This window comes from Nilaparvata lugens, chromosome X (assembly GCF_014356525.2).
Source record: "Nilaparvata lugens isolate BPH chromosome X, ASM1435652v1, whole genome shotgun sequence".
Lineage (NCBI taxonomy): Eukaryota > Metazoa > Arthropoda > Insecta > Hemiptera > Delphacidae > Nilaparvata > Nilaparvata lugens.
Genome location: NC_052518.1, coordinates 86,773,683 through 86,797,021, shown reverse-complemented (window position 1 = coordinate 86,797,021; position 23,339 = coordinate 86,773,683). Strand labels below are relative to the sequence as shown.

The 23,339-nt window shown below is 33.4% G+C and overlaps 1 protein-coding gene across 1 annotated transcript in view; it reads left to right on the top strand.

The window, feature by feature from the left end:
- LOC111059791 (guanine nucleotide-binding protein G(s) subunit alpha) overlaps positions 1 to 21,367 on the top strand; it is a 79,527-nt gene extending 58,160 nt beyond the window's left edge. Inside the window, exons 8-10 of the mRNA XM_039441811.1 lie at positions 7,603 to 7,782; positions 9,922 to 10,120; positions 11,876 to 21,367. Coding sequence (XP_039297745.1) covers positions 7,603 to 7,782; positions 9,922 to 10,120; positions 11,876 to 12,022 — 526 coding nt within the window. The 3' untranslated portion in view covers positions 12,023 to 21,367. The remainder of the gene's footprint in view (positions 1 to 7,602; positions 7,783 to 9,921; positions 10,121 to 11,875) is intronic.
- Positions 21,368 to 23,339: the final 1,972 nt, after the last annotated feature.

Genomic DNA, 23,339 nt, shown 5'->3' with positions numbered 1-23,339 from the left:
TAGGTTTCAGTCCACTTTGTAATGTTTAAAGAGTTTTATTCATTTTCCTTTATATTCTAGTTTATCATCTGTTTAATAAGCTATTGCAATTATCACTACTTATATTGAGTTGCAATACATTTTTTAAATTGAAATTATGCATATTTTTTATGCTAGCATGCAGAGTGAAAAATTGCATCAATTTCAACAAAAATAATCAGTTCGAAATAAAAAGTTTTTTATGTTGATTGTCATTGAAACTAGTCTCAGAGACTAACCATTAGTTTTCATTCCACTAAAAATCTTACATTATGAAAAACTATAAAACTTCTGTTCATCCAACTGACCCAAGCAGTTCAGAGATTATGAGAGCAGTAAAAATTATATAGTCTGCATACACTATTACAAATTAATTTTAAACTAGTTCAGAAGGCTTCCTCCTGGAAAATGAATAGTGTGAGTAAATTCAGTTATATTCTTGTTCATATTAAAATACAAATTTACAATAGTTTTGGCGTGACTGGAAAAAGAAGCTTTGAGCCACGAGTTCTAAAAATAAGAAATACATTTTTAAATCTAATAACAGCAGTACAAATAAAATAATTCTGTTGATGGATCATAATCTATGGATGTTGAATTTTATCAATAATCCAAGTTCTTGATAAACAAAATATAAATGCACAGAAAAATAATATAATAGTTTTTATAATTTTTACACAATAATAAATAATCAATATTGCCAAAATTGGTGATTCAGCCAACTCAGTTCTCAATTTAAAAATAATAGTTTTGTTTTCCGTACGATTTTATTAACCTCAATTTGGTTTTTGTTATTTTATCCTTAATAAAGTCTTCTGGAATTTTGTTTTTATTACTCTGATATTCAAATTGATGTTTACTAGATATTAATATTGTTGCATATGATGAACTAATGAATGCTAATTGTGTCCGTTGATCCACCATACCTATAAACAAAAAAATCAATGTTTTAAAAAAATAATTTCAATGAATTCCAATATAGTTCACCACATTTACAAATAATCGGCCTCTTTCCCGTCTCTCACCTTACTTTACTTAGTTACTTTGCTAAACACAGAACTGAAAATCATATTGAGACGTTTTTGGATTGGGCAAGATGCCCAGTCTCCAGGTCAGAATGTTTTATAACGGCTATTATCGAGGATAGACATCGCGAACAAATTTAGATAGTCAAGTTTAATTTGAAAATGCTTCAAGTGCTTTTTTCAAGATCAAAAATTTTATACTGCGTTAGAAGAGTATGAAATGGGTCTTTTGATTTAAATCCCCCGTAGCATTGAATAATAACGTATCTCTTCAGGGCTACTTGATTTGTTAGTTGAAAATAATACCATAGTAGGCCTACCCGGTTTTTAAAAACTTTTTAAAATAAAATACAAAAAAACTAGTTTCGGATGTTCAATCCATTTTCAAGTTTTTCCAAATGGATTGAACATATGAAACTAGTTTTTTTTATGTTGTATTATAAAGTTTTTTAAAAAAAGGGTACTATGGTATTATTTTTCATCTAGCATTGAATAATAATATATCTTTATTTGAGATTGTATTATCCATTTACTTATTCGAAAGTACTTTACTGGATTTTCATTCTCATTTAATTGTAAGCATACAAATCAAGTACCATCCACAATCTGAATTTTTAGCAATATTTTTTTTGCAACTTTAAATTTTGTACAAATTTAGTGTCTCCTCTATTGATGGTATTTATTTATTTTATTTTTTTTTTTAAGATTACGTCCTAAAGACTCCAGTCATGGAGTATAAGACAAGTCATGTTATTACATAATAATTCTAACACTAAGTAGTTCAACCTAGTTTAGGTTTGAAAGGAATTCTTGTACACTATAAAAAGCTCTATCAACTAAATATTTTTTAATTTGTTTTTTGAAAATCTTCAAATCATCATTACTTTTCAAGATTTGAGGTAGCTTGTTATAAAATTTCCTACCAATATAATCTGGTTTTTGTTCAAATAACCTACTATTGTGACCCATTATATGATAATCTGCTCTGTTTCGCGTATTATACTCATGAACATCTGAATTCTGGATCACACCACTCGTTTTCACATGCATTACAACTTCATATACATACAAAGATGGCACAGTTAATTTGCCGGAAAATTGTGATTTCTATGATACGATTTCAATGTTGATGTTATTATAACAACAACATTCAATATTGATGTTATTCCACAACATTCAATATATTTTGTTTTAGAAGAAGATTATATAAGATTGTTTTAAAATTATTTCTTCTATCCCATGATTTTCAAGATAAATATTGAAAATAAGTGAAAAGCAATATTGCCAAATCTTGTCCAAACTTTTTAATTTATCACTATTTTCAAGTTATTTCCTTAATCACATTTTTCTCAATATGAATTAAAAATAAGTTAGAACAATATTGCCAGATTTATATTCTATGCATAGTATAACCAACCGTTAGAACAAGAAAACCCTAATTTTTTCAATCCCATATTTCTCAAGACGAAGTGAAAAATATGCTAAAACAATATCCATATAATAACAAGAAGTAAGTGATTAATTAAAAAATTAAAAAATTATAATACTATTTTAAAGAGGATTTTGCGCGTGGTAAAGGAGACTTATTTCAAAAACAAATTTATTAACTGCAAACATAATATCAAGAAGACCTGGGAAACAATAAATGAAGCAACGGATTCTACTAAACAAAAGAAAAATATATCTTCTGATATACAAGGCATTGATAAACGAGTAATAAAGTCAGACAAAAAGAAAGAGATAGCAGATGAATTCAATAAATATTTCACTACAATCGGTAAAGAGATTACAAATAGGAATCTAAAGAACTTAAAAAACTACAGGAACTAAAAAAAACTACAAGAACTAAAAACTACAAGAACTTAAAAACATACAGGTATAGAGTAATTCCAGGAAATTGTAATTCATTCTTTTTGCCAGTGTGTTCCTCTCTTTGTTCATGATTCTGTAAAATACCTAGGCATCATGATAGATTCTCGACTAAGGTGGGAGCCACATATTTCTTATGTTTGTAATAGATTAAGGAAAACATTTTATAAGTTTGTTCAATTGAGAAATATTCTTCCATTGTACCAGTTGAGGATGGTATTCCTTGCCCTAATCTCTTCTGTAATTGAATACGGCATTGTTGGATGGGGAGGTTGTGGATCTTCCATCTTACAACCCCTTATTTTGCAATATAAGAAAATTGTAAAAATATGTCTGAATAGACCAGTTAGATATCCCACTAACCTAATCTATAAAGAATTCAAAGTTCTAAGCCCTGAGGATTTATATAAATTGAACTTATTAAAATATGTATTTGAACGACCATTAGATTTTCCAGTGACTCCTGAACATGGATATACAACTCGTGGTCAAGCCAGAGAGAAACTGTATGAGCCGAGATGTGTAACTGCATCTGCGGCTGGTCATGCAGCCTTTCAGGGTCCTCGTTTATTTAATGTTTTACCTTTCGATATTTCTAGAGAGTCCTCATTATCGATTTTCTGTAGAAGGTTAAGACTGTATTTATCGGCTTCATAAATTGTTTCGTTTCATTTTTTTTCATTGAAATATGTTTAACTTTATTCTGTAAACTAGGCTATATAAACTAAGCATTGTAATCAATTTGTTTATTTTTGTGGAAGATGTGTATTTTTGTTTAGATTGCTTAATGGCATAAGATAATACTATTTATGTAAGTAGCTCTATATAGTACTTGAAGCAGCTGAATCGTTTTTCTTATATATTTTCTGTAATTCATAAGACGAACCACTCCTCGACGCAGGCCTAGCCTAATGAGGAGTGCACTTGATATTTTTTATGTTTTATGCTTTGTAAAATTGTACAATGAAGTGAATAAAAGTTATTATTATTATTATACAATAATAAGTTTTATTTTGGAATCATTAGTACCCCTCTATTCTTCATATTATATTATTGTCAAAAAAGGACCCTAGGAATTCCTTTATGATAAAAACTATTGTTATTTAATATAGAAAGAAATGTATACACTCTTTGACAGTGAATATGTTGGCAAAGCACTAGCAGTTGTTATAGTTTGCAAACTACCTGTTGACGAAACATCCAACTACAATATCAAAAGTAGGTCCAATTCACAAAGAAAAGGAGTGGCGTATGCAATGCACAGTGACATTTTCATTTTATTTTACAGTTTTTTGTCCTTTCTCATTTTGAAGAAGTGGCCCGTTCTTGTACGCCTGTAGATATGGCAAAGATAGGTGGCGCGGGCGAGGAAGTGACCACCTGCACCATGACCGACGTCCATTCTGTGTCAATAGGGCCTTAAGGGTAGGTCACACCGAGCTCGCGTCCGCGGCGGTAGCGAAGTCAAAAAACTCGCCTTTCATGTTATTAAGTTGTGCAGGTCACACCGAGTTCGCTACCGCGGAGGTAGTACCTCGGAGGTAGTTTCACTTCGCGAGTCAGGCGAACTTTTGAAACGTCTCCTAGTGGGAGTACCGCTAGCGGTAGTGAGCTCGGTCTGACGTGGCCGATCTAATAACATGGAAAGCGAACTCCAGAACTTCGCCATCGGTAGCGCATGCGCAGAATACCGAGACTCACACGTGACAATGAGTCATTTGCATGCCTACAGCGACGCAACATTTTGTGTTGCAGTCGGAATTGAGCTATTGTCATTTGCATTGTCTTCCGTTGTTGCATTGTCATTTTTGTTGTTCATCATTTTATTTAAATTATTTAATTATATTTCTTTAATCTTCATCTATTCTTAATCAACTATTGCTTCAATGGAGAACCTAATTGAAGAAGTGAGGAAACGACCCATAATATGGGATTTCAGAAACGACAATTATAAAGATGGTACGAGAAAAGATAGGGAGTGGGATGAGATTTCCAATATTCTGCAAAAAGAAAGTAAGTACTACCATGTTCTCAACTTCTTGGACGAAGTACAGCACTCTGGTTGCCGGCCTTCCCCCACTTCTAGAGAACCTGCCTCATCAAAACAAGAACAAAACGAAACTACCGCTGGCGCACGTTTTTTGGTGTGAACTGCTTCCAGAAAAACTACCTCCGCGGGAGCGAGCTCGCTACCGCTAGCAGACGTTGGTGTGACGACCGCTTTAAGCGCAGGCTACACCAAACTCGCTCCCGCGGCGGTAGCGAAGTTGAAAAACTCGCTTCCCATGTTATTAAATTGAGCAGGCCAGACCGAGCTCGCTCCCGCAGTGGGAGTACCTCGGCGGTAGTTTCACTTGGCCGTGCCAGGCCAACTTTTGAAACATCTGCTGGTGGTACTACCGCCGAGGTAGCGAGCTCGGTCTGGCCTGCACAATTGAATAACATGGAAAGTGAGTTTTAAAAGTTTGCCTTCGGTAGTGCATGCTACTACAAAACCACACTCATCAAAACAAAAACAAAACCGGCCTTTGGTGTGGCCTGAACTACCACCGCGGGAGCGAGCTCGCTACCTCTAGCAGACGTTGGTGTGGCCAGTGCTTACTCTTGGTATTCTACGTCGATGTCTCATCAACAGGTAGTGTGTGACTCATGAGTAGCCACATGCAAACTTTTATAACTACCAGTGCTTTACCAAGATATTCACTGTCAAAGAGTGTTTACATTTTCTTGAACCCCTCTGTATAAAGTATACAAACACATCATTTTTGAAAAATATTCAGAGTTGGAATTTGTTATCTACGACCATGTTCAAACCTCAAACCTAACTCAAACATTAAAATATCACAATCAATACCATAACAGGGGTCTTTTCTCAATGGATTTTTAAAACTATACTATAATGTAAATATTAAGCAACGAACATTATAACGCAGTTTCCGATGCTGGTGGCATCAACAATAAAACACTGTTTCTGATGCTGGCAGCAGATTTCTCTTCGTCAAGTATTCAGTTTGACAAGTTTTCAATTCGTCAAATTTTCAGTTTGTCTAGTTTCCAGTATTTCAAGTTTACTGTTCACCTCTCAGAGTAGCGTTTCATCTATTGTTATCTCAATATTTTTACCTTATAGGCTGGTTGGTTGATCTCTAACCTTACAAAAAAACAGCAATATGATACTTTGTTTAAGTGATCGTAGATAAAATAGTGTATACAACAGTTTTATATGGTATTTAAAGCACTCGTTCAAGTTCGTTGAAGGCTCAAAGGCACAACTCAAGTCGAGAAGAGACTGCGACTCTAGTCTCTTCTCGACGGAGCATGTGTTTTCAAATGGTGACACTCAGACTAGTCGATTCTATTCTCCGTGACCTCACGACTGTGAAACTGATTCGAGCCTCGACTTGAGTTGCGTAGTAACATGTATTTTTAATGAAAGTTATGTTTTACCATTTCAGGTAAGAAAATTATAAGAATTAGATGAGACGATATATTTATAATAATAATTATAAAATTTGTTAAATGCTCAGTAGTGACGAATTGGATCTCATATTTTTAATAATGTGAGGTTAGAAATGGAGTAGCATGGAACTGAAGTAGTGAAAATGAGCAAGAAAGTCGTAAGGTCGAGAGACTGGAGTATCCTTGACTGGAGTCGTACGATTTGAGTCGAGGTAGTGTGAGTTGAACCTAACTCTTGACTCGTTCGTTAAAGTCTCTTATTATAAAACTGTTGTATAAACTAGGTAGGGTAAACCAACCCACGTTGGGACACCAAAATTCAAACAGCTATAGCTTGGACAAAAATAGAAAAATCTACATTTTTTAATTTTATATTAATTGTATTGGCTTACACTTTCATCCTTGAGGATGGCAACTGCATTGATTATCAATTGATTTTTTTATTACAAAAACAATTTTCTGGGGAGAGTCCCAACCTGGGCTTAAGACCGGCCCACGATGGGACATCCCTTGCCCAGATTGGGATATTAAATTCAAAATAAGCAATTCATTATTTTTGTTAATTTATAAATTTACTATAATTATTGATAGTATAAATACATTTTTTGATTTTTTTTTTAGTAAAAACTTCGACCAAAAGTCATTTTCACAAAGTGTGTTTGAAATGGCTACCTCTGAAGCTACAGGTTACAGGCTATAATCATATATCATATTTATTTATAATTTATTTCATTGATATGTAGCCTACATTGAGTAAAAAAGATTCAGAAGCAATGCTCATCGTTATAATATGAGCATATATCATGATTGCAGCGTCCCAAGGTGGGCAGATGGTCATGGCTTTGTTTTAGACAGAATAACTGGATTAAAAATAAAAGTACAATAATGTTCTATATGTCAAAATATACATAAAATAATACAGAATGCATATTAGCGGTAAGACATACCTTAAATGAAAGTAAAAATTGAAATTCCTCTTCTCAAAAAAAAACTTTGAGGTTACAAAAACATGTTTTTAATTTCTTCTCAATAACGACTGGTGCTACATCTGAAATTATTATGTCTGTAATCAAGGCTATAAACAGCTGATAAAACATAGCAGCTGTTGCCAACCTAACACTCACTAATTTCCCACAACTTGAAGTGTCCCAACGTGGGCTGGTTTACCCTACTATTTTTATAAAAATGTGCATTGCGAATAATAAATAATGGAATAATGTTTGTGTGTCAGTATGTTCGATGTTGGAGGTCAACGTGATGAGAGGCGCAAGTGGATCCAGTGCTTCAATGATGTGACAGCAATAATCTTTGTGACGGCATGCAGCTCTTACAACATGGTACTGCGGGAGGATCCCACACAGAACAGGCTGAGAGAATCGCTCGACCTTTTCAAATCCATATGGAATAACCGGTAACTGCAAATTAGTTATGAAATAAAATCACATAGATCTTGTCAATTCCGGTTGTTTTCATGTCGTTTGTCATGATGGAACAAACGGTTCTACAATATAGATAAATAAAGGTGACTCTTTGGATTTTTTACAAATTAATTTTCGACTTGTGATGCAATGTTTGGCGAGATATAGAGTTTGACTACATACTTTATTTTGGCATTTGCTTTACATTTTACAAATTTTCTATCAATGTGCACTTTCACTTTTTGTGTAGTTGAGAAGTTGATATTGTGGTAATTATTCATATTAAATAAAAATACTAAGAAATTGTCAAAACCACATTCTATTCAATGTAGAAAGACCTGTTTCGGTTGTTACACCATTGTCAATCTCTGATAAACTGAGAGATTATCAGACATGGTTTATCAGAGATTGACAATGGTGTATCAACCGAAACCGGTCTTTCTACTTTGAATGAGATCTGCGGTTTTAACAATTTCTTATTAATTTTATTTAATATTCACATTAATTTCTTATTGCACTGCCAACAGAAGGGGACCTTTGTAAATCAAATTCAATTTTAGAGATAGTTTTGAAGCTAGTTGAAACCTTGCATCCAGTATAGTAGTCGATTGCATGAGTGAAGGTTTGTGTTGTTCTGCTTTGAATCTTGTCCATACTCTTTGTAAGAAATATTGAATATTGTTGAATACTGGACAGGGTTTTAACCAATGTGATGGGTGTTTTGGTATTGTGGACAAGTTATGAAAATCTATTTGATGATTATTATCAAAAAGTGGACAAGCTCTGAAGAGCTTGGATAAATTTGATTAATTTGAGATATTACCTTCTCTTCTGTAAAAAGCTGCTGACTTTTATTTATTCTATCAGGTGTGAAATATTTTTTCTCTTAATAATTTGAAAAGAGCGTTATCATTCACCTCCTACTATTATAACATCTTGCCGACTTGAAACTATTCTATTATTTCAGTCTATTAAAGCCTATCATATTTTCTTTAAAACATTGAAAAGAACGATATCAATCACCCTTCTACTACTGTAACGATTTGCCGACTTAACAACAATACTCTAGTACGGAATGAAATTTTATGTTATCTTTTTAATCGTATAAAAAGGACGATGTCAATCAAATAGATAATTGTTGTTGTGTACTAGTTTATAGTACTCAAGCTCAAAGCACGTGAAGCCACGCAAATTAATAATATTCCGGTTGAATACTTAGTGCTGGTTGCACAAAAGTCACTTGAATTTTAATTTTTATAGATTTCATGAGAAACAATCGGAGAAGCATTATTCTCTGAAAAAAAGGCTTCTCTGATGGTTCTCGTGAAATTAATCACGATTAAATTTAACCGTGATTAATTTATTAATAACCAATCAGAGAAGCATTATTCTTCTCTGAAAAAACCTTCTCTGATTGGTTCTTGTGAAATTAATCACGATTAAAAGATTAACCGGCTTTTGTGCAACCGGGCCTTCATAAGGCCAGCATCTAAATAAGTAGGAATGCGCACACTGGAAGTGTGGCGCGCCTCCTGTGTGATTTGAGCTTTAGAGTATTTTTATTTGGAAAAATCTGTTAAATTCATAGTTGATTTCACTCTATTAATATTTCAAGTACAGCTGCAGATGTTTTGGTTTGAAAATTTTGCCGGCCAGGATAGCCGAGACGATTAAGGGGTTACACCCTTCAGTCTGCTAGCGCTCCCTGGTCGTGAGTTTGAATCCCGCCGGTAGGCATGAACGTTTGATCATCTCATCAAATCACCCTCGCACTTTTCATTGTCCACGCACAAGCAAAAAGCTCATGTGAGCATCATCTGTAATATATGAAAAAATAACATGAAACTAAAGTTCTGTAATTGAAATAAAAAAATCGGTATTGGCTGTATAATGAAATTTCTGAATATTATGGAAACGTTCCACAACATCAATATGTGTTCTAAAAATTTTATTTCAATTCTCGTAAATTTTATATTGTAATTTCAATATGTGTTCTACAAATTCTATTTAAGTTTTTGTATATTTCATATTGTATTTTTGTGTTTTTCAAATTCTATTTCAATTTTTGTATATTTCGTTTTGTAATTCTAGTATGTTTTCTAAAAGTATTTTTCAATTTTGTTTTTTTTCAGATGGCTCCGCACAATTTCAGTTATTCTTTTCCTCAACAAGCAAGACTTGCTTGCCGAGAAGATAAAAGCAGGCAAGTCGAAACTCGAAGACTACTTTGCAGAATTCACGCGGTACCAGACACCAATCGACGCAGCTCCTGATCCTTCCGAGGAGCCCCACGTCATTCGCGCCAAGTACTTCATTAGAGATGAATTCCTGGTAAGTCAAAAATTACATTATTTCAATTCAATTCAATTTATTTTTTCCTTCTGAATACAATTTAAAGCAGTTACATAGAATCTTAAGAAATACGTATATACAATTCAAAAATCAATACAATATACTTACTGAAATCAAAATATAAAACTATACTAAACAATAAAACTCTTGAGATATCACAATTTCATTCTTGCAATCAGATAGGAAAGAGCTTACATAGGCAACAAATGCCTGTGCTTAAGCTCAAGTTGAAATTGAATTTAAATTGAAATTATCTTTATTCTTTTTCTTAGAAAGTACGTACAAACAATATACAATATACATATACAAAACTTGAAGAAGGTTCCTCACATGGGCAAAGCCTGTGTGCGAGGAAAAATATAATTTTAGGAGTTATTTTTTTTAGGAGTAATCATAACAAAATGCGTTATATCCATACAATTATAAAGAGAGATCTAAATTTAATATTGGAGATCTAAACTTCATAACTACATCATTTTCTTGTTATGGAATCCAATATGTATTGGTTATATTTATTAATTTAAGACCGTATGCAATATCTCAGTTTAAACGGATCAAGCCCCCTGTGGGTTGGGGGAGCTTTGTGTCGAACATCGGACTCAAGAAATTATGAAAACCTGAATACACCCACAGTATCCCTGCTTGTCGTGGGAGGCGACTAAAAGGGACCCCCTTTCCAAAGCCCTTCTACCAAAACCATTGTTCTCCTTCTTAATAATTATGCTGTAGACCTTTTCATTTCTAGAATTACATTTTTCCATTTACTTAGCTGTGTGCCATTCATTCTTCCTTTTCGATCTGTCAGCCTTTCTTGGCTATATTCTCATTTTTTCTTAGGCCAACCCAAGGTGTGATATGGACTGTGCTGATGGGTGGTGCTTTTATATGGTGTCTCTAACGGTGCCTGCAGGATACGCCCTCCTGCAGTATTTAGCCTTGTCTGGACATGCGGGGCTCTGTCTAGGTTGACTCCACTTCCCTAGCTGTTAGCGGGAACCACATGAACAAACCAAACACCAAGGCAACTCCAGAAGTTGCCTTGCCTTTAAACCCATCGGAATGTGCCCATCAGGGCAGATTCCTCAATCTGAAAAGGGTGCTTCAGGAACATAGGAGGTACCGTTGCACTCTTATGTAGAACATTGAGAAGGCTTCTACTGATCACGGCATGGATGAAGTAAGCTCAATCACACCATCCCAACTGGAGAGGGAGAATGAGCTTCTCAGAAGTCCAGAAAAGCAAGAATCCGCAGGAATGCCTGAGGATGCAATAGAGCAACCGAGCAGTTTGCGGGTGGAGAGACCAAACCTCGCCACTGCTCAAAGAAGGGCGGCCATTCAGGCAAAACTTCTTGAGAGAGGTGAAGCTTTGACCCTGCAAAGTTTTGGAGGGGCAAAAAGAAAAACCCAAGAGACCAGAGATGGGTGAAACTCCAGACACAAATGTGGGTCAAGGTTCTGAGTCGAGGGTGGCCAGTCGCCAGGCACCCAGAGGCAATTTGGCGACCCCTCCCTCAACGGAAGGACCTGGAAGATTATTAAGCACCAGCTCCCAGTTCAGTGTAAACGGAGATTAATCAATTGTTGGTTTAAAGCAGGAATGCCTTATAACAAATTAATATGTGCCCTCATACCTTAATTATAACTTGAATCTCACTATATATTTGCCAAAATGAATATTTGACGTGATTTTTGTTGTTGATTAGTGGTGCCTACTGATGTGTTTTGTTGCAGCGCATCAGCACAGCTTCTGGGGATGGCAAGCACTATTGCTATCCACACTTCACTTGTGCAGTTGACACAGAGAACATCCGGCGCGTATTCAACGATTGCCGCGACATCATTCAACGCATGCATTTGCGCCAGTATGAGCTGTTGTGATTAGCGTTATCGGCCACCATCTTATCGTGCTTATGCGTACCATCTTCATCGTCTATTCCTTCATTATGTTGTGCGTCGTTGTGAATGTGTGACACATACGCGTTAGCTTCTTCTAAATAATCCTCCTCTCACTCAACTGACCTCTCTCAGTTACTTACTACATCTTCTTGTGTGAAATGACCACAACCATCATTGCTTCAAATCTACACCACCTAACTTCTGTTCAGTAACTTCATCATAATAATAATTTAGCCCGAGTGTAAGCTACCTTCTTTCTCCCTACCTTCTTCTTTCACCCTATCAGATGATAACCTGATAAACAAACTTCTCCAATATTCACCATTCTACTAGAATGTTCTCTACTAATCTGTCATTCATCATGTCCACGAATCTCGCTATTTATAATTATTATCTGAGTATGAATGATAACAACTCTGTTCAACGGCGCCCCTAAACATTTCAAACTAACCTAGTCATAATCATTCTTTGGGTTTGTGCTTTCAATCAACTAAACTCACTATGCCGTTTAATTGCTTGGCGTTTCGATCACCTGTTTATCTAATGTAAAATCAAAACTGCGCAATCTCATACCAGACTTTTCAGGTAATCTAGTAAAGCCGGTATTGCACTTGTTTGTCAATAATCATTTATATCGGACCTTGAATTGCGTGTGAACTGTATCTGTGCTAATGGCTCTTATACCAGAAGGGCTTCTGTGATGAAATCTCCCATTTGACTTGGTAATATTGTTCTATGTATTACAGATGTAGTGTTATTTTTTGCAAACAGTTTCGTAATCTTTTCATATTTGACCATTTTTACTAATCTCATTCCAAAAACTAAAACTGTTCAACATAAACATAATATAACTTATGTTCTTGAAAGCGTTTGCTTGAAATTTCTCAGTAATGTCGTTGCAAAACTTAACTCAACCAACTAATGACTACTCCTTGATTATAGTCATCTTTTCATTGTTTGTAATAACAATTATAATAATGATAGGAATAACGCTAATAATAAACGTTTATCAGGGTGATTTATGTAACTCACCAATATGGCTGAGCAATGCTAAGTTTGTTGCAGTTGTGCCTGTAGCACATATTAGACGAAGCTCCAAATCTGCAAAATCTTGCTGTCACATTTTACAGATTTATTCCAAGCCTTCACGACCTCTCATAGAAAATGGTAGAGGGAAAAGCTGATGAGTAGGTAGTATTAGGATATGTGTGAAACTTGCAGTTGGTTAGCTGTATTTCAGCTGTAAATAATCGAATTCTATATCTCTGGATCAAAATGAAACTTCAAAAATGTATCTTATCTAGTTTATCTGACACCGTTGTTAACAAATTTATTGGAAGCTACACAGATGTTACTAGTTTATCAACGATAGATGTTTTTGTTGTTTGAAAAAATTGCTACCTTTCTGTTGAATGGATTCATTTTTATCGACGATAATGAAATCAACTAAACCCAGTGAACAGATTAAAGTCGGTGAATTTTCAGTAGAATATTTCATTTATTATCGACTATCGATAATGGTTTGTAGATTGCCAAGTTCATGATTTTGTAGAACACCTGAATCATTTTTCTCTCAACACTTGAAGGATCCACATCGAAGTCAATCAACAACGTTGCCATATTAACGGTGTTTAGCGGCAAAATGTTATCATAAATTCATTGATATTTGGTTTACTGCGAAATCAATCAATCTTCAATTTTTCATCCGTAGGTGGCTATTATCATCATTTTAGTAAATTTGAGAATTTTTCATCACCAACAGTAAAATAAGTGTTTTCAACATCATACAATTTTGTTTTGTTCGCCTGTATCATACAAACTTGCATTTTTGTATCTCAGACCAGACTCTTCACCTCTAAACAAGTTGTACTAGAATTTGTATTAGAAATATAGTTGGAATAGCTTGACATCTACGAATAAAATAAGGAGAATTTTCATCAGTTCTTTTTCGAAGTGGTAGCTGATTTAGCAAATGCAAAATCACAACTATCAACTTCAAAAGTTGAATAACGATAAAAATGTGTCCGTCATTATTCTTCTCTTGAATTGTAAATTTATTGAGTAAGAATAATTAACCGTGTAATTATATGAAAAATGAGCAATGTATTAACAGTCGCCTGTGTTGAACTGCCCAGAAAATTCTTGTCTGTCTCCCATTACCATTGAAATTACTGTAGGGTCAGGGTACATAGATTTTTTATCTGTAAGGAATTAAATAAGTTCTTACCCATAATTTTTACCATTCCAAAATCTGTGTATAGAAAAGACGTTGTGACAGGTTTATTTTCAACTTTTGTAATTATGAATTTTCTAGACGAATCTGGACGATATCAACATTGAAAGTTTGATTGAATATTTTTACTTTTTTATTCGATTCTCTCAATCTTCAAAATACAATCGTAAGGAATTGTACTGATTGATAAAGCATCACAACATCATCTTCCTTTGGAAGTTTGATTTGAAATTTTATTAATTCAGAGCAATATTAAATGGTTTGAATGTGTTGTATGAAGAAATCACATTCACCTATTTATTTTCCCAGATTTAGACACCTTTGCAAGAATTTTTAAATCTTGTTTTAGATCACTTATTATTTTTGTTTTCGTCTGAAATAGATGATTATCATACATTCCCTGCTTCGTTTGCCGATTCAACTAACATCTCGTCATTATTATCTAACAGATCGAAAACTTGATTTATTGCACTTTCATTTGTCCACAAAATTCTGTTAATTTTTAAAATTCTTAATTTTGAAAAATCGAGAAGATTTTTTACTGATATGGTCTAATTTTGAATAAGATATTTATGATCTGATGATATTTGTATTTTTGAGGATCCTGAATATATTAAAAGACCGTCAGAAACTATAACCTTTTCATATGATAGTAAATAAATAATCCTAAAAGAAAGGTTTTGTTTCTAACCTTGTTCTAAACAAACTACCCAAACACAAAGAAGATGAAAACTTTGAGTAAATGAGAGTGTGAATGTTTGTGTTGTGAGTGTGCTAGTGTATGCGAGTGAGAGAGATAGAAGAGTAAGAAAGAGGAGTTTATGATCATGTAGATGATTCTATATAGTATGTCTGTCCTAGAACTCAACATTTAAATTAGTTGAAAATACAAATGAAGGAAATGATCTAACTTTGAAAGAACTGTCAATATGAAGTAAATGTCTTAAGTTCTATATAATTATTATAATCTGCATAGAGAGTGTCCGTTCGTCTGTCTGTGTGTCTCTGTGGTTGATTATGTAAATAAGATTATAATGTTGATTATTTTTAATTCTATTTACTGTATTATCAAATCTGATTACAATTTCATTTTTCAGTATTTATAATTTTTCTAAATAGGTTTCTTTCTCAGGTTTTGTTTTGAAAGATGAATATCTTGTGATGCTTCTTTTCTAATCGTGTCGTTGAATTCGTTCCATGCACAATTGTTGAGAGAGGAGAGACATTGAAAGTTAAATATTTGGTTCAGTATAAAATATAATCCATATAGCCGTAAAAAACGACTAAAAAAACATCGGATTACTCGTTGAAACGCGGCAAAATCCTGATGGATATTCTGTGTACTCCCACACTTGAATCACGAAAAAACTGCTGCTTCTCCTCACCATTCTTCAAAACAGAGACTAACTTTTAAATAAGATGATTCTTAGATCTGCTTAATTGGTCTTATCTTTCTTTCTTTGAATAAAGATAGACAATTCTGCACAGGTTTACATTGATGGAATTAAAAAAATACTAATTACAATACATTGATGGAATTAAAAAAATACAAATTACAATACATTTTCATCGCGTATTTTTATAAATTTTTTTAAACTTTTAACCTTATTAACTTTCCCGAAGTTAATCAACTTTTCGATATTGGAGAATTTGCAAGCCTCAATCATCCATGCTGGGTGAGGTGCCATGAGGTGCGCATGAGATTTCCATCCAACTTGCCTGAAGAATCTGTTGCTCTGTTCAGCCAACCGGAGTCATCTGGCTAAGTGGTCGTTTGTGATGCCACATTCTCTTTGGTTGTCACCCAAAGTACAGACTTGTCCAACGCTCCATCCGTATTCGACTTCCTTCTTTTGGGACTGAAAGATAGATCCAATGAAGAAGCCAGAGAATTTTGTTGCAACAGACAACATTGTCTGCTCCAAAGTTCGACAACTTGGGCTGATTTCAACGTGCACATTTCAGCTGCGAAGTAGTCCATTCTATCCTCTTATAAAAGGTAGAGGGTACACAGTAATACTGGCGTGTCTGAGATTTGCAATTTGGAATTTATAGTCCAAGTTGTCGGAATTTGGAGCGTAAAATTTTGCCTGTTGCATCAAAAAACACCGCAAATTCGATGAAGACTCTCTAGCTTCTTCATTATATTCATCATTCAGCCCCAAAAGATAGAATCCGAATACGGATAGAGATTTTGACAAATGTGTACTCTGTGCAACATCCAAAGAGAATGTGGCCAACGTGCCACCAACTACCAGCGTGTCAGATGACTCAGAAAAATTAATTGCCCTGGTGAAGAAGCTGCACATGGATGATGGAGGCGAGAAAAATCTAAATATTTTACCAGACAAGGGGATTCTCAGTGAGCCAGCTATAAATAGCTGATCCGTAATTTTTACCACTTCACAGAAATACTTTAATATTATTTCATTCATTGAATAGGCTCTAGTTTGACCGACATTGTTGAATCTAGATTCAAATACTGCAAAATGATTGTATAATCAATATTCAATAAATTATTTCACCTTATAATACTGTAATTATAAATTCTGGACCTGAAGAACTTCTTTTTTCTCTCTCAACAAAAGTGATATATTTTTCCTTCAGCATAAATTCATGGAACGATTATATTTTTGTATACTATAATCTTGAGGCGCACATTTTCATAAGAGAAATTACTACGTACACAAAAATGTTCAATTAGAATCCAAAGATATGCTGGCCAAGCGTAACAATTGATTTCTATCTATTTTCATCAAATGGCATGGTTTTAGTATCAACACTCATACTATCAAGTTTTCTCTTCGTTTTTCAAACCTTAAGAATCTTCTGATCATTATTGTATTTATTTAAAAAAAAAGTGAACATCATTTGATCCTCCCTTCAAAGTAGATAAGCAAGAAGCAAAACCAAACGAGATGTTTGCTTCAAAGAGTCTCTTGTTTGGCATCTACATTAGTTTAACAACTAAGATATTAGTGAGAAATATTGTGTACTTATAAGATGTTCTGTCTCCTTGTAATTACGCCTCAATCTATAATTTTGTAAGTTGACAAAAATTTTGAACGAGTGTTTTTAAGCTTGTGTATTAAATTGATTCATGACTTTGAGTGATATCTATAGATAAATCCTGTATGTAACTAAGAGTTTTAATAGGAAAATTCAGACAAACTGTGTTTCTTTTGATTTCATCGTTTAAATGTATTGTATATGGGTGTATTGATATTTTAAACCAAATCATATAATTGTGATTATTACCGTATTCGATTTTTTTACCAAAGGAGCAGTTTTTTGTTAGTGCCACGATATTGTATCTTGCTATTGTCACCACTTGAACGCCGTGAATTTGATATCTGTATCTTATAATGTGTTTAATGTATTGTTTTGTGGTTACAAATCTCGATAGTAGATGAATAATTTGAATGCAAGTATGCCTTACTCAGACCAGAATAAAGTGTGTTATATATATATATATATATATATATATATATATATATATATATATATATATATGTAGAACTCCGATCTGTTCATGTACTAATATCTACTTCAGATCGCCCAGTTTTCTTGCTCTTTTAATTTGGATTATTTGAATTCTTTTGAGAATATTATAATACGTATAAATTATATTTCTCTTGTAAAAGTAAGATGGCGCAATATTTGAATAGGTTCTTTCTTTCCTGTAAATATGTGTTATTTTTATAATATCACCAGACGATTATGAAGTATATTTACATGTTCTCGGCTATTCAAGTTTCATATTTTGTTGTAAAGTAGTTTTATCTAGCCTTTTCATGCGTGTTCTATGTTACTTACTATTCTGCAAACACCAATGTATGTTCAGCATCAAATTGATTTGTGTCAAAGAGGAGTACAAACTTATAAAGAGTGAATTCTGTTTGTACAAAACGTGTTTCTGTGTACAATCATTATTGTAAATTGTCGAAATGTGTTGTTTGTCCACTAACATGAGAAAGTATGAATAATGTAGTTTGGTTTTGGGCCTGGGCCTTTCCATTCAAATTACAATGCAACCATATAAACCTGTGCAATTTATCTATGTCCATTAGTAGTAGCAAGATACTTGTATTCTTAAGTAGCCTGAAATGATTAATGCTGTAACCTCTTTTATCGGTCTCTCAGGAAGTGAATTAGAGATTTATGAAGATACCTTCTCAAAAGTCGGGGTTTTAAACGAAAAAACCTTATACCTTATATAATATCGCCGTGACATTTTTATTGGCCAAACATACAATTAATTCTTTTATTTTATTTGGCATTACAGAGAATTAAGAAAAATAACAATATTTTACTAAATTATTATTCATTAATATTTGGAGGAAACTCAACTAAACTTAGATTCGATTGCACCATGTTTTTTTTTTTTTTTTTTTAATAAACCGAGAATTTTATCATTTAAATTGGATTGATTTACAATGTTAAGGTATTCTTATTGTTGGGTTGAAACTTGTTTCAATTGCCAGTGACACCCATCATTTTGTCGATGAAATCAAGATTAATTCAGAATAAAATCCATTGACAGTTGTAACGTTCATATCGAGCAATAGATAACGGACTTTTCTCGGTATCTCTGCACTGATTTTGATGGCGATATTATTGTTAGAAACCTCAACTGCTTCACAGTAGCTGTAAAAAATAGTTGAATCAACATGTTTTACTACTCGTTTATAACAGCTATCTTATTTTTGCCATTCACCTCCTGCAAAGTTTAGTTGATTTTAAGTATGGTAAACAATAGCCGGCGTAGCGGTCACTCTTATACACGAATGATGAAGAACTGTGGCATAAAATTCAAGAATGGTTCTCGATTATAATTATTTTCAAGCTTCTTTCACCTTTGTTCTTCTATGTGTATTGTAATACAATTATTATTAATATTATGTTCATTATTATTATTCTTATTATCATTATCATTATGGTCTAGATGATAAAATAATGTAAATCTTCCGTTCTATTCATTGTTATAATTAAATAATTATTGTTATTTCAGGTGTGTATTGAATAATTACTATTTAGTAAGTTTTTTGTGATAACACTTAAACCATTTTGGAAGTGGTTGGTGAGAGGAAGGGAATTTTTGTGGGGGAGACCATTTTTGTATTTTGCTGTCACTTTGATTGTAAACGATTATTTATCATATATACTATTAGAGGAAATATTATACGGTCATTGGTGTGTTTGAAATTGTGTAGGATAATTAAGTAAATAGGTGGATGACCCTAAAATTATTCACCTTGAACATCATAATCACTTCTTTTGAAATCTAGTCCAAAAGTATAGAGTATAGTTATTTCTTCAAAGCTGCTAATCTAACACAGTTCTCTAATATTTCAGCAATAATTTGCTATGCCTTTTACTGTACTTTTCTATTGTCCTTGAATCTGAAAACTAGGAATCGAAAATTTCCCATCGAGTTACAGTACTCAAATTTCCCAATTTAATTCTTCTTAGGAGGCGAACACAAGAACATTATAATATATCAGACTAGTTGAGGTTTCTTGTGGAGCATTTTATGCATTTGTATCCTGACCCCGTTTCTCTAATCATCGAAACTAGTATTTACCAACTAGTTGTTATGATTGTAACTGTTCTACTCTCTACTTTCCCTAAACACTGACTATACGCGTGTGTATTTCGATGTATTTATGAACAATGATATGTGTGTAGTTTTAACCCTAACAGACTGAGTAGGATATATAATATATGACCATACTTCTTTCACGGTAGTGTCATTACTTTGCTTTTAATGAATATTGAATGAAGAATCTACTGAAGTATAAAAACAATTTTAAATTTGGTGTTGTGAAACTAGAATTTGTATCCCAATGTATGGCTATTCAAATTTCTTATGTATATTAATGTGACAACCAAATTTCGGTTGTCAAATCTCCCTCACGACAACTAAAATGTTATGACAAATGTTTTGACAACCGGCACCAGAACGTTTCCAAAGAGATTCTCAATACTAGCAATAATTGATGCCATCACCCAGACTGCCTAAAATTTCTGTATAAGATCTCTTCTCTAAACAAATAATATATGTTGGATCTCACCATACAAAGATAAAGAAACGGATTGGGCAAAATTCTAATGATCGGTTGATCAAAACTGTTGTCCTCGGCATATTTAGTTGCAAAACATGGACCATCTCTAATTGTTTTATACATCAAGGTTGCGTCAATTGATAGGGTTTCAACATTTAATTTTCCCTTGGAAAAATACTTAATTTTGGGACATTAAGTGAATTGAAATAATATTTGATAATTTAGTCGAGCAATAATAAATAATTAAGAGAGTGTAACTTGAAAAATGGTTCAGTGATTAGCTTGAAAGGTACAAATTAATACTAACTTGAAGTGAAGTTTAACAATTGCTATGTAATCAGTAGGTATAAAATAAAGTTCTGAATCATATTTTTTAGTATAATAGAATTTTATTAGTTTTTCAAATTTATTGAAAATATCGGAGGATTTATAACGAAGGTTAGTACAAATATTGGAGGATTTATAACGAAGATTAGTAAGTTAAGCACAAATTTTTATTAAACTTGGGAAGGAAAATATTGAAGAAGCATTGACGCTAAGAGGAAGCACTAACTGCCTTGTTGAATGTTAAACATCTCCTCTCACCATCCACCACCATTTAAAAATAGTAGACATATTTTTAATTTCCGAAAAGATATGATCGACGTATCATAAATATAAATATATAAATATAATATATCCCAATACCTTTTGTTGTAAATGTACATACATTATTATTACAGATTGATAACAAATTGTATTATTATTATTATTATTATGGTAATTATTATTTTTATTGTATTTTTGTTGTTGTGATGTTAGAATTTAATAAAAATAGTCGAAATATGTAATATATATATTATAATATATGTATCTATATTATAATATATAAGTTATGTATTATATGAATATAAAGTGAATGATGATTGAAAGATCGGCAGTAAAAAAATTGAAACAAAATGAGATAAATTCATTTTATGATATTGTTGTCAATACTATGTTCAAAATTAATAATAAATAACTGTCTAAAGAAGACAATTCAAAAATAAACTATCAAAGTGTTTTAATTTTACACCTTATCTTGATTGTATGGAATATAAAATTTCAAAGTTTTACCAGCAAGTAAATATTTCAGCTTGGAGTTCATGTTTTAATACTTTCTAGTTTTTGTATAATCCATGTAACCAATTATGCATTAAGGTTTATATACGGAATTTGACGCAGAGATTTGTGTTAGTGCTGGTAAATAGCCTGTATCCTTGGGTCTGCCTTAGGATTCTTTTACACCAGTGCGTTGCGGGCCCGGACGGAAAAATCGACCCGGAAGGCTCTTTCACACCAGACGCCCGCAAGCGGGCGTTTCGAAGCCAACATTAAAATTATATTTATAAATGTTTCAGTCTGTGTTCAGAAGTAATAGTTGTGATATTCTTTAATTGATTTGTCCCATATCTGAGGCCTCGGGCTAACCAAACTTATAATATGTTCTATATCAATTTCCTCCATATTATTAATAACAACTACAACAGGAATAATCAATAACAACTGCAAACAACAGAAATAATCAATAACAATAGACAGAGAAACAACTACACTCAAGCTCTGATTGACTGACCAGCTAACTACTACAACAACTACATTCAAGTACAAACTGACGAAGTGTATTTGGCAATACATCAAAATATGTGATTCACATCCGGGCAAAACCAGTCCGCATCCCACAGGTCTGAACACGTACATAAGAGCCAATGTACAAACAAAAGCCATCCGATAAGGGCCCGCATTGAAAGTTTTGGCACATGCGGGTGATTTTTGCGCCCGCAAAGAAGTTCTGGTTTGTGCGGGCGCTACCGCTATGGTGTAAATAGCCTCATAAGATTCATTTAGACAAAACATTTTCATCCGATGTGGTGCGGGCCCGCACCGCACTGGTGTGGAAGAAGCCTTACTTGACAGTATACTAAAGTGGATATTGTATACAGCGTTCTGCGGCAACCAGCTTATCTCTGATATCCATTAGTAGTCAACAGACATTGCGCATTGAATGCTCAAAAAAACTATATACTGAAAAAGTTGGAATCACAATTTTGCCTTCGCAGCTCTTTCAAGGATAGTTACGGGGTAAACATAGCAAAAGTCCTCACCCCTATCACCTGTACTAAGGGGTGGGGTGGTTTGAAAGTACCATTTCCTGGTTTTTCGCATATATCTCGAACAATTGAAAACACTTCACTTCTTATATGGGCTACTTTTATACAAATTAATAATGAAATATAAAATATAAAACATTGTAGTACCCTTTATTATTAAAAACATTAAAATATTTCAACAACGACTAGATTCGACCCTTCTTAGGTCATTTTCAAGTTGAAATGTAGAAAATGAATAAACAAATTGATACTATATAATATGAACATATACCTATTTTCATATGATTAATTTATTTCTTATAAATTATTTATTTTTTAGCATTATAACTTGTTTGCACTTATATTAATTACATTCACATTTTTTTGTAAGGAAGATGCCCAAATGGGCTCTAGGCATGTGCCTGGGTAATGAAACATGATAATGAGATATGAGTGGACCTAGAACTTAAGGTGGGTTCCAAACCACCGGAAAGCTATTTTCAAACTTAAAAATGGTATTTAGAAGAGTTTGGCTCTTTAAGTGGTCACTTTTACAAAGGGAGTAGCTGGAAAATAGAGCTTAACTTATTTTATCGAATAATTGAATTCAATAATTGCCTTTTTCAAGGGCGGAGTTAGGACTCAAGGTCCTCTCTGCACACAAACCTGTCGACAGCGTATCAGCGCGACCACGAAACCAAATCGCTCCCCAAGTTGAAGTAGAAACTTAGTTGAAAAAGTAATTTTGAAGCACATCATTTTTTCTTTGTCTTTTAATAAACAAATTTAGTCGATATACCGGTATCCAATAGTAACAACTGATAGCCTACAGTGAATGTCCCTCGACCTCACTTTCCGGTTTCCGATATCGGTTTGATGGAATCAAATAATTA